Source organism: Sitophilus oryzae, unplaced genomic scaffold, assembly GCF_002938485.1.
Source record: "Sitophilus oryzae breed Bouriz unplaced genomic scaffold, Soryzae_2.0 scaffold_1499_pilon_pilon, whole genome shotgun sequence".
In the NCBI taxonomy this organism is placed as follows: Eukaryota; Metazoa; Arthropoda; class Insecta; order Coleoptera; family Curculionidae; genus Sitophilus; species Sitophilus oryzae.
In genome coordinates, this window is record NW_022146168.1 from 5,567,610 (window position 1) to 5,581,363 (window position 13,754).

The 13,754-nt window shown below is 33.1% G+C and overlaps 1 protein-coding gene across 1 annotated transcript in view; it reads right to left on the bottom strand.

Annotated features, from left to right (window-relative positions):
• Nucleotides 1-422: 422 nt before the first annotated feature.
• Nucleotides 423-13,754, bottom strand: part of LOC115877914 (larval cuticle protein A2B-like) — a 51,788-nt gene continuing 38,456 nt past the window's right edge. Inside the window, exon 4 of the mRNA XM_030894263.1 lies at nucleotides 423-643. Coding sequence (XP_030750123.1) covers nucleotides 541-643 — 103 coding nt within the window. The 3' untranslated portion in view covers nucleotides 423-540. The remainder of the gene's footprint in view (nucleotides 644-13,754) is intronic.

Below are 13,754 nucleotides of genomic sequence, written 5' to 3' on the forward strand. Positions count from 1 at the left end.
TAAACTAAAATCGCAGTCCTTTGTACCATTTTGGTTTATAGTACCAAAATTAAAATTCTGAACTTGGTTAATAGACATCAAATTTTGATAATAATTGTTCCTTTTTTTACCATGGACGTTACCATGGACACTATCATTTAAAAAAATTGAGATTTTTTAATTTTTGAATAGTCGAAATTCATAAATATATTTAGAATACCCTGTAGCATCTAACTCAAATATCTTTACATATATCTTTTTCTTCGCCCCTAGAAAACTTACCTACCAAATTTTAGTAGTCCTACTTCATTGTTGAGGGCTCTGTATTAGTCAGGATATTTCAGTTATTTATTCACAATACAACAATTAAACTTCGACATATTTTAAAAGCATTTATTGATATTTTAAAACACATTTAGTCTTAATAAATAAATATACAGGGATCTTACATAGAAAATGTAACAAAAAAGTAATACAAAAAAGCTAGAGAATATCAAGATTAAGTTAGAGTAGGAGGAACATCACAGTGAAGAAATACAGAAGAGTAAGGAACATGTTTCTTTAGTTGCCTTGAGGTGGAGTTCTGTGAACTACGGCATTAAATCCTGTGTGAGGTTCTGCTGTGTAATGGACTGTACGTCTACTGCCATCTGGTTCCATAAAACTGAAATAAAAAAAATACATGTTTTAAACAAAATGTCAATTTTTAGTTAATGACGTCTAGAGATTGGCCTCGACAAAATTATTATCGACTGCCATTCCCCAGCCGTGTTTGACGCCATTTTTATTCGGTCATACGGTATACAGGTTGTCCTAATATTCCGTGGATATAGAACTACTACGTATTTTTTGGAATCAACATAAGTTAGTTGCACACAATTTACCTCTATACAAAAGTGCTTCGTTTGTCCGTTAGGGGGTATCAAACTATAAAAAATAAACATATTTTTTCAGATATTATAAGAACCGTTATTCGGATTTGAATGAAATTTTGGGTAAATACCCAAAATTTAAATATGCTTTGCAAAACATAAATATGTTTTGCTTAGTGCTTTAACATTTGACTTTCACAAAAATCAAGAAAAAGTACGGGAAGGGTAAAAACTACCCCCACCCCTAGATAAATTTTCGTATAAATATTTTCCAACCCAACCGACGACCGATTTTTTTTGTAAAATAAATACCTTTTTACCTAGTTTCTTGACAGTAACCTTAGCTAGTTTAGTGCCCCTTGCATGTCTTAATATAGTTGATTTGCCATATCGTCGAGCACATTCGTTTAGACCAATTTTGGCTTTTTTGTAATCCTTGATAGTTTAAGCCATATTTTTTCTGTCCAGAGCCCATATTGTCTTCGTTTTATATATTTTGATATAAAACGCATATTGATAAAAATTAACTGAAAGACCATAGGTCCATATAATCTGATTGGTCTTATTTTGTTTCAATCTCTAAATTCAACTGGTTCAAATTCAGAAAATTTAGTCGGTTCAAATTAGGCAATTTGTCTGTGAAATTTCTAGTCTACTCTCACATAGAAAAGAGAATTATTTCAGACTGTTATGCGGAAAATACACATAATTATAAGATTTAAACGCACACGTAGCGTTATTAATTTAAACTTACTTTTTCACAAATGAGGCCTAAGAGCAGTGCAGTCCTTAGACTGTCGGCCGCCTGTAGCAAACCCGAAAAAATGCGCCCCCTCCCCCCCTACAGACAACCGTTTTTTTATTAGTACGAAGTTTGATCCGAAGAATCAGGAGTGAAAATAAAATATGAAAGTGTGCCACAGACGGTAAGAAATATTATCACACCCTTTCTAAAAAAAAGGAAATAAATATTGCAATATTTTCAGAATTAGCATTTAAATTTTGTATTTAAAAGGAGCGTCACATGGTACCTAACAAGAATAAAAAAACAGTATAAGGTGTACAGGGTGGGTCAAATTCGACGCTTTTAAATGGAAACATCCTTTTCTATAGGAGATAGACGAAAACTAATATCGGTGTCTGGAGCTCAATTTTCATCAAAAACATTATGGTGAAAACCGCAAATCAATATCTGTTACAGATTCGGAGTTACGGGGTGTTTTTCAAAAATGTGCATTTTTAACAAATCGCTGTAACTTTTTTGCTATGGAAAATTTTGTTTTTCTATGAAAACATTTCCAAAGCACCTTTTTACGTAGAATTTAATGGTTTAAGTATAATTTTTTAAATTTAATAATTTAAGAGTTATCAACAGAAAAATTGATTTTTTATTTGGGACACCCTCTATATTTTTAATTAACTAAAAAGAATTTAAAATTACCTTTCCAAAAATATAGCTTACTTGATATTCTATAATAATAATTATAATATAATCATATAAAAAATCAAAATAAAAATAAATAAATTATAATATAATCTCCTTCGAAATCCAGAATTTTTAAAAGTTTGCCACTTTTAACTAGTAGGCTTTCAACCCCTTATTGATGATATGCCCTTAATGGAATTCGAAAACATATTTTTCCAGCAAGACGACGCACCGTCTTTGAACGCTGAAGTTATCAGCAAATTTTTGCAGCGAATTTCAAGAATAATTGAATAGCAAACCAAGATCCCAGCCGTTGGCCGTCGAGGCCGCCTGACTTAGTGCCCATGGATCTAATGCTATGGATATATTTGCGGACGAATAAGGTTCCTTATTCTTCCGTATAATCTAGACAAGAATTAGAAATACTTAGCAGTTATGAGAGGGTATCTTACACCTCCACTGAGTTAATGAATTCCGCGAGAAATGTTCGAAAACTGTCCCGTCTGTCCATAACAGAAGACGGTCGATATGTCGAACACCTGTAGCAAAATCTCATGTGTTGATTTGCTATTTATTTTTATTGTTATTAGATATAGTTTAAATGTGTTGATGTTGGTTAAATATATTTTAAATTGTTATAAAATTCTGCATCTCTCGTAGCAAATATTATTTTCGTTTTAATTGATGCTCACAGCTAGATTTTTTTTGCATTACAGCCGAAGCCGTTCAAAGCCTACTTATTTAAAGCGGGCGAATTTTTATATACTCTATATCTCGAAGAGGAATCGAGCAAAATATCAAGTGTGTTATATTTTTGGAAAGGTAATTTTAAATTCTTTTCAATAAATTAAAAATATACATGGTGTCCCATATAAAAAATCAAATTTTCTGTTGATAATTCTTAAATTATTAATTTTAAAAAAATTATACTTAAACCGTTAAATTCTACGTAAAAAGGTGCTTTGGGAATGTTTTCATAAAAATACAAAATTTTCCATAGCAAAAAAGTTACAGCGATATGTTAAAAATGCATATTTTTGAAAAACACTCCGTAACTCCGAAACGGTAACAGATATCGATATGCGGTTTTCACCATCCTGTTTTTGACAAAAATTGAGCTCCAGACACCGATATTAGTTTTTGTCTATCTCCTATAAAAAAGGGTGTTTCCATTTAAAAACGTCGAATTTGACCCACCCTGTACATTAGCCAAACTAACACCTAAAACTAGGTAATATAAATTACTATAAATAATTATTAACAAAACAATCGTAATAAATACATAGACATAATCCTGAGAAACAAAATCTCTAACATAGACAAAACAAAATCGTCGATGTTTAGACTGTTCGCTATTTCGTGCTCAATAGATATTAAAGATAATCCGCTTAATCGTTCTTGTGTCATACTTGATCTCAGGTAATTCTCAATTATTTTGAGTTTAGAAAAACTTCTCTCTCCGGTTGCCACTGAAACCGGCAGCGTTAATAAGATTCTTATGGAGAAGTAAATATTTGGAAAGTTTCCAATCAGATCGTGAATTTTTAAATATTTTAGTGTTTGTTTTGGAGAACTGAAGTTTTCGGCATTATCTGCTGGTATTAGAACAATTAGCGCTAAAATCTCGTCCCGAAGCTTTAGGCCATAATATCATATTTGTCTCCGTCCCTTAAATAGAGATGAAGATCCATACAATGCTTTGTTATTTCCTCTCGGTTGATATTCCTGAGAACTGTGAAGTCGTATAAGAACGAAAAATAGTCCGAGTGAGCTTTTAACAGGTCAAAACTTTCCTGGAGAGCCTCATGGATCGTATCCAGGACAATAAAGAAAAAATCGATTTTAAACTTTTCCTGCGGATCTAAAATTGGCTCATCCACTGATTCATACAAAAACTGTCTAGTTTTTTTTGGGGACGCCCTTTAATGTGATTAGTAAAAACTGCTTCAATTTCCAGCTATTCTGCCAGCTCTGCAGAATCCACTAATATTTGTCTAAAATGGTCGTCAGTCCTTATTTTGACAAAATAGTCGTCGATAGATTTTAGAGCTTTTGTGGACTCAATGATGCCGAGTTTCTCATTCTGAAGCAGTTTACTAGTTGCATTTATACTGTTGGAAATTTCGTACCGAAAATGACCATTTTCGAAAATGTAGTACTGACGTACCGAATTTGGTCAAAATGTACCAAATTCAGTACAATTGTACCGAAACGGCCGCCCTCAGATTTGGCTGCCTGGAGCAACTGCTCCTCTGCTCCACCCGTCAGGACGCCCCTGCCTAAGAGTATAGTGCGAAAATACTACATCAACTGTACACAAAATATAAAATCATACGTAGTTACCCTTAGGATTTATCCACAAAAGCCATATTCGAAAACTGCCTCTAATAGAAAAACTAATTTAGGTGCGGGTTCAATATAGGCATCTTTCCCATAAATGTTATAGATATTTACGATACAAGTGAGTTAACAGCATCATTAAGACACGCGTGTGAAAGTTGCACAACGAGTGCGTAGCACGAGTTGTGTAACCACACAAGGTATATTCATGGAGTTAACTCGCGTGTATTGTACAATATTTTATCTACGTCTAACTATAAAAACACACAATGAATTTTAAAAATTATTCTACTTAACTATATATCTATCCTAAAAATCAATTACCTTAATACCTTTGTTCAAATAACACCATGCATGGAAATGTCAATATGAGAGTAAATAATATTGATGTCACTAGTTTAAAAAATCAAAAAATCTAGTCATCAGAATCAGAATTTTAATATATCGAATACTAGTTCGGGAAATGTACCTGCTTCATCAGGCATTTACTTGAAAGCTTGTTCAAAGTGTATCATTAACATTTATAATAAATAAGTTTTCATGTTTTTATAATTATTATCAATAGAACAGTTTATTTGTATTTAGTGCAAAATAAATGTTTTACAAAATATTTTTTTTTCTTTGGTAGTCATCTAAACAAGGAGTGCGGTAATGAAAATGCGTGAGTTAAGAAGCTCTTAACTCACTCAAAATGCGTGAGTTAAGAGCTTCTTAACTCACTGACGTAGATAAATATCTTAAAAAAAGGTGTTTATTTTTTTAAAGTTGTTTAAAGTTTTTAAATCCCTCTAGCGAACAAACGAAGCACTTTTGTATAAAGGTAAATTGTGACCAGTAAACTTATTTTGATTCCAAGAATACGTAGTAGTTCTATGTCCACGGAATATAGGGCGATTAAAAAATGTGGAAAATATATCACATATTTTTTATTAAGACACACGTTATTGATGTTCACTGAGCAGTAGCGACCCGACGAACTTACTTAATCTTACTTTAATCTAATAAACGACCTCGAAACAAATGTTATCTGGACCAAATTGCTTCTCCGGAGATAAGCCGTGGAATTACCATGAAAATTGAGTCGGCGGTGTGTGGAAAGTCATTAATATCGTGGACATATTAATTTTCTTCTTGACACGGCTTGACCGGTGGTCTAGATTAGTCTCCAGCCTCATGGTGTGTATGTGTGTGTGTATGTTGTTGGAGGGCACCACTGACGTTATAAGCCACTGAGCAAGACTGATCGACTTTATATGTATGTATCTTGGTTGCGTTAGAAAATAAAAAGAAAATTGATTTATCTACGTGCTAAACGTGGCAGCATTTTTTAAAGCAGAGTTTGTAGTAACTTTAACTTTTTTAATAAATTAATAAAAATACTCTTAATGATATTCATACGGGGCAATCCATAATGATTGAAATAGTAGGATGGAATATTTATTAGTTCCTATCACTAGACTTGGACCACCAGAACCAGAAATGAAGAAGTTCTTCGAAGAATGGAGCACGATAGGCAACTTCTGAATATTATCAAGCGACGAAAACTTGAATACCGTGACCATATAACCAGAGGACCTCGATATGAATTTCTCCGACTGATCCTTAACGGAAAAATCGAAGGAAAGAAGTGGATTGGGCGCAAGAGGCTTTCGTGGTTGAGGAACTTGCGGCAATGGACAGGATTGAGTGCGGCTGAATTACTCCATGTAGCGCAAGATCGAGAGCGATACAGAGATATTGTTAACATGGCAGTCGTCAACGTTCACTAGGAACATGACACTTGAAGAAGAAGAAGAAGATCACTAGATTGTAAACGTACTCGACTAACCTCTGTAAAACTGCCTCAGATACTGGATTTTGACAAAGCCCTGAGACTGTATGATGAATTACAACTCAAGAAAGGGAAACACAAGGAAACACTATCAGCCATACAATCTACATTCAGCAAGCTCTTTATTTTAGGATCTATACAGGGTCCGGCAGTAGTGCGTCGGGCATCTGTAGCTCCTAGTATAAAAAACTTGAGAATTTTGTTTAAATGCAGACCTAAAGTATGTTCGAGATTGCATTTCTGGAAAATATTTTAACTTCCATAGGGTGGCCCAAAAAGGTGTGAGTGGATCGGGATAATTTTTTTATATGGAACAGTCTGTATTATTGCATTTTTGGCTTCCTTTCAGACCACTTTATGTAATTTTAAGATATAAGTAAATATAAATAAGGAAAATACTTTTTAAACGGTTAGCGGTCTATTCAGGTCAATAATTAAGAACTCATTTATCAGATGAACCTCAATATTTCGCAATTTATATATAGCTTCTTCGGGAGGACAATGCTAAAATTATAAATTGACAAATAAATGCTACGATAGTCTCGAAAACACAAACAAACTAACAAGTTGAATCAATGAAAATTGCCAATTTTACACATGACAAGTAAAACTCATAACATTACAAGATTAATTGTAAATTTACAGTAAAACAACACGTCAAATTCTAGTTTAAAATCATTTAATACAGTAATACCGAAGTACACTAGATATATATTTATCGACAAATAAAATGTAAAAAAAACACAAAGTGTTCAAAAAACAAACTAATTAATTTTTAGAGTACGGTTCTTTCTGTCCTATCAAATTTGTTTAATATAAGAATATATTTCATTTATATAGTGGGCGCTAAATTCATCACTGTCTACAAGTTTCCTTGTTGTTTAGTTATTACATTACTATTTTATATTTTATTTTAATATTTATAGATGTAATTTTAATTAATATATTATTTTAATATATTCCAATAATTAATGGTTCTCAACTGAGTAAATATATTTCGATAATTTCAGAGATATTAATTAATAAATGAAAAATATATTTATTTTCAACCTTTTGCGCGCACGACGCACCTTTTACTCTTGTTGCAGGACCTTTTTATCATCATCATCATCGTTTTCAGCTTATTCAACCATTTTCAATTATGGTGTAGCTTCCCTCGCATACTCTCTTTGTAGTTAATATCGTTGGTGTCGATTGTTGCCTATGCGGGCCCAAGTTATCCCTGCTAATTTCCTAATATCATGGTCCCATCTCAGGTTCGGTCTTCTTCTAGGTCTCTTAATTCCTCGTGGGTACCATGCTGTAATTTTTGTGGTCCATTTGATGTCCGTTCTTCTCACCAGGTGTCCTGTCCATTTCCATTTGGGGAATTTGACTCGATTGTAGATGATATCTATTTTCTGGGTCTTTGTCGTATCCACTCTATTCTTTTACGGTTTTTCTTGGTTATTCCCAGTCTATTTCGTTTCATTAAACGTTGTGCGACCTGCAGTTTCCTTATGATGTCCGTTTTAAGGTTGATTCTCACTATACCTTCCGTTTCCATTCCATATCCGTTCCGTATTTTTTATTGTATTGACGCTATACGTAAGCTTCCGTTCCGTATCAATTCCATACTTTTTATTGTACAATTTATATCATTACGAAAGTTTTATTTTAAAAATTTGTATCTTTTGAAAAAGCTATAATAGGTATATAAATATCAGCAAAATGTTAGCAACGGGTTGGAGAAGCAGCCATTTTAGATATGTTGTTTTTCAACCTGTTACGAGCATAACAGGGCGGCGGTCGAGATAATCGGAGTGGCAAAGGAACGCTGCTGCATCGGTCGATTGTCGATGGAGGTTCGAAACAGGTTGGAGAATAACGCATCAGTTCTTTTAGATACATTCTGTTTCAACCTGTTACGAGCATAACGGTCGGAGGTCGAGATATTATGGCGCTGTATGTTTCATTACTTACTTATTAAGTTTCAATATTTAGGTATTTATTTATTCTGAAAAATTTTCAGAATAAAATTTTAAGATTTTTTAAAAATGTATACACGGTGTTTGAAAAATCTGGTCATTGATTAATCACGATCCTGCTTAAAGCCCTTGATGTAAAAAGCTGATTTTTGGTAAACGGATTGACTATTGTGTGGAGGTTCGATAAGAAGGGATTTTTCGAAACTCGAATTCTAAGGGGGTGAAACTACTCTCAAATATTAGAATATTCTTTATTTAAAAACCGGTGAGTTTTTCGGAAAAACTCTTAAAACACGTATATTTTATTATGTTGTTTTACACATTTTAAGATTTTTTAAAAATATATACAGGGTGTTTCATAAAATATGACCATTGAGTAATCACTATTCTGTTTAAACTGCTTGACGTTTAAAGCTGATTTTTGGCAAACGGGTTGACTGTGGGGTTGAGGTTTGATAAGGAGGGGTTTCTCGAATTTCAAATTCCAACAGGGTGAAAACGCCCCTCAAATATTAGAATATGTGTTATTTAAAAAATGGTTAGTCTTTCGGGAAAACGCCTGGACACGCATAATTTATTTTGGTTTTTTTAACATATTTTGAAATTTTTTAAAAAATCATACAGGGTGTTCCAAAAACTTGAGTAATTGATTAACCACGATTCTGCTTAAACTGCTCGACGTTTTGCTTTATCATCACCATTAGAAATTATTAATTCGACGCGAACGAAATCGCGGGCGCTAGTTTAAGTGTAAAATTAATTCGAACTCTACTGTGTAGTTGGTTTACTTATGAAGAATATACTACACATTTTCTTATATTGCTATTTTTTGACCGCAAATGGTAAAATCATAACTAAGAGCTTCTCGCCCGTCGAGTGAGATGCACCCTGTACACTGCTACGCAATTCAGGATCTACGCGGATCGAGGGGCAGGGCGGCATAGACGACTGGCGGAATTTTGGTTTTTTTTATATCGCAATTTGTAAACAGCGCCTATTTGTAAACAACCACCGGTTTTAGAGAGGTATTTTAGATAACAATCGATATTTAGAAATGTTTTGACACCCTGGAAATACTACCGAGCACGTCATTGTTGTAACTTATTTACGTTAATACGCCTGGCGGTGACCGCCTCAAACTCTTTCAGATATTTAGCAGTAAAATAAAGAAACTGTTATTTTTAAGCTGTTATTTTAAGCTGTTTTTTTTATAAATAACTATAACAGTTTTAACTGTTATCTAAAAATAACAGTTTTGCCCATCACTAATTCATTTACATGATATAATATTTTATGTAAACGGAAGGTAGCTGATACGGAAGGTATAGTGAGAATAAACATTTAAGCGTCCAGGTTTCGCATGCATAGGTCATGACTGGTAGTACACATTGGTCGAATGAATTCTTTTTCAGATAGAATGGCATTCTAGATTTGAATATGACTGAGTTTCTTTCATTGTTTATTCCTGCAGGACCTCGTATACTAGAATATTTCAGGCAAAATTAATTTTTTATATTGTTAAGACCGTTTTAGCACAGAGAACTCTCGGCAAACAGCCCTAAGCCTACGGAAAAGAAAGGCAAACAGCGAAACGGCAAACGGGCTCTCGAAAGTCTTCGTCAAACAGAGAGGCTGCAGCGGCAGCCGGCAAACGGATTGTAAATTAAACATTTCGAGAAATTCGTTCGTTGCGAAACAATGCGCTCCAATCGCATTATAAAATCTGCCACAATTCAAGCGCGCGCCATGCATTTTAATTACTTGTTTAACGAGGTGGTCGCGCCGAACCCCGCGCTCCCCTACACTGAACTGCCCCTTTTTTCACCTCGTATAACCGTGTCCGGTGCTATTTTCGCGAAAAGCGAGGTGACGATTTATTTCTTTTTTGTTATAAAGTTAGTAAATGCCCAACAGCAAAGTAAAAATTTTAAAAAGTTGATATTTGTGAAAGTACTAAAATAAACATTAAATAATATACAGGGTGGTCCGAGCTGTATTCCGGTAGCATGTTCTGCAGATAAAAATAAGTAAAAAAGTTCGTATAAATATATGTCCTAAAATGCTTAGTTTCGGAGATACAGGGTGTAGAAGTTTAATTTTTATTTCGATTTTTCCAAATAATTTATGAAGTAACTTTAATATTTGGATGAAAATTTGTCTCTAGGAGTTTTTTGACACGAGAAATTTGATTTTGATGTCAATATGACTTCTACTTATAGAGGGCTTACCTACATATTTTCTAACTTGTTTGAAGAATAATAACTTTTCGTCGGTACCTGTATAAAACTACCAGTAAAAAAATATACATTTGCGACATTTTCTACGTAAAAAAGGTCTCTTGGTAAAATTCGCTACGAGTAATGGTTCTCGAGATGTTTGGAATCGAAGTTATCAATACCTGTTATCATTGACATAAATTAAACATGTTGACTAAATAGTTATTAGACTCAAATCATAAATTTGAGATTTTTTTGTGCCAAAAGTTCCACAGAAACTGTTTTATCATAATTTTTTCGAAAAAAAAAAACTCATGATTAATATAAAAAAATAAAAAGTTCCCAAATTTATCATTTCAGTCAAATAATTATCTACTCAACATGTTTATTTTTTTTCAATAATGACATATATTGACTATTTCCATTCTAAATATTTTGAGAACGGTTGCTCGTAACAATTTTTACCAAGAGACATTTTTGACGTAAAAAATCACGAAAATGTACACTTTTTCACTCAGTAGTTTTATACAGGTATGAACAAAAAGTTATTACTTTTCAAAACAGTTAAAACCGAGGTTAAAACACAATCAAGTGGCGCCCCCTACAAATAGGAGTCATATTGACATCAAAATCAAATTTCTCATGTTAAAAAACTCCCAGACACCAATTTTCCTCCAAATATTGAAGCTACTTCAGAAATTATTTGGAAATAATCAAAATAAAAATGAAATTTCTACAGCCTGTATCTCCGAAACTAAGCATTTTCGAACATACATTTTTTATACAAACTTTTTTACTTATTTTTATGTGCAGAATATAAGTTTCCGGAATACAGTTCGGACCACCCTGTATAGACAAATCTAGAGATTTTATTATTATTGAACCTTATAACACTTGGTATTTCGATCAGTGATACTAAAAGAATTTCTAACTTACATTGTCTTTATTTAATTGAACTTACACAACGTTACAGTCAGATGTATCCGACGACCGTTATCAAGTCTTCAATACCTGACTTGATTGTTTTATCTCTTTAATTTTACTCTCATGTATTTTTTTATGCTCGTTAAAGGTTGATTCTCACTATACCTTCTGTTTCCATTCCATATCCGTTCTGTATTTTTTATTGTATTGATGCTATACGTAAGCTTCTGTTCCGTATCAGTTTATTATCAGTCATTACGAAAGTTTTATTTTAAAAATTTTTTATCTTTTGAAAAATGTAATAGACTTAATTATGAGGTGAAAGAATAAATAAATATCAGCAAAATGTTAACAGAGCTGGTACAAATATAAGAACTTGACAACGTTGTTTCCGATACGCTTCAGTCTGTCCGCCAAAAAAATATATGGAAGGGAATGATATGGAACGGAAGGGAAACGGAACGGATAGTGTGCATTGTCCTATTCATTTACATGATATAATATTTTATGTAAACGGAAGGTAGCTGATACGGAAGGTATAGTGAGAATCAACCTTAAGTCGTCCGTTTTGTGTTCGAATGTATACCGGGTGCGTCACAAAAGTGGCTCTCCCCCTGTATTTTTTTTATTTCTTCAGATAAAAAAAACGAGATTTGGTATGTTAGTATATGACACAAATTGGATTAATTGACGTATTCAATTGTTTTTGGTCACTTCCTGTTTTGCCAGAAATGACTACAACTTTTTATTTTATTTTTAAATGCCACCCTCAGTATATTTTTACTTTGTTTGATAGAATTGACATTCCGGATAGAATTACATATCATACACTGTAAAAAAAATAGTGAAATTTCACTCCAATTTCACTCAATACTTTCTCAATTTCTGTCCACACCCGATTGAGTGAAATTTCCACTCTACAGAACTGAGTGAATCTTCAATTCTCAGAGTGAAAAGCACTAAGTGTTTTCACTCAATCGAGATTAGACGAAGCTCCTTTTTTACTCATTATGGTTCACCTTGAGTAGGATTTTGATCGATTTTGATAATTTATTCACTTTAAAATGAGTGAACTTACTAAGTGTTGAGTTCAAGTACAACTTTTATTGAGTGACTTTTACTCAAATTTGTGTTACACTTAACTCAATTAGTACTCATATCTGAGTATTAATTTCACTCAGTATTGAGAAATATATTCTAAATGTTTTTTTTAAAAGTTAAATGTAAACTAACTTATTATTTTATAACAGGTGGGCAGGTTCCTTTCAATGGTAAGTTTCAGTTTAGGACATGGTCTCGAACATGTCCATTTCCTATAATTCACTTTTGGGAGGCATCTGTTCACTTGTAATAAAATAACAAGTTAGCTTACATATAGCTTTTAAAAAAATCTTTAAGAATATTTTGTTTTTTTAACAAACCAAATGAAAAACTGTAGAACCTTCAAAAATATTATTATTTGTCATTTTTATTTGACAAAAACCATTAAAACCAAATATAACACTATTATTATAATATCAAAAACATTTTAAAATGTTTTCAACTCTGTTTGGAAAAAATACAGGAACTTTTTAAGCTAGACGTCTAGAAAAGTTGCATCACATCGCAAAAATCCGCTTTATATGAGCATTTGTCAGCTCGGCTACCAACATTCTGGAATATTTCTAATTTCTAAACTAACTTTTAATAACGAAAATCCCTCGGAAAACAGATACTTTTCCTCCTGAAAATTAAAAAAAATGTTATTCTGCCAAATGTTCCAGTTCCCAGTTCCAGATTTAGGGAAAGTACCTATATAGATTTTCGCTACGCTAATTAGTCAAGGAAACATTCGAGCATTGCGGCAATCAGTGGACGCAGTCAAATTTGAATCTATGCTATGTTGGGTGGATTTCTGCGATGTGAAAAAAAATGTTTTTAACATAAAACATATTTAGGAGTTATGAGTTCGTATTCGCTTCACCACGCCACGCGGCCAGTCACACTTTACATCACACTTTACACATACACATTATGGGCTTGTGACCTTGGCACCTTCGAGGGACAAGACAACCTACGACTCGAACAGATAATTAAAAACTGAGGAACAGGGGAATAGCTTATTCGGTATCGAAGAAGCGCGTATGACGTATGAGCGAAAATACTCTAAAGTAGGAGGTTTCACTCAAAATTTTATTGTGTTAAACTATAACATGAGTT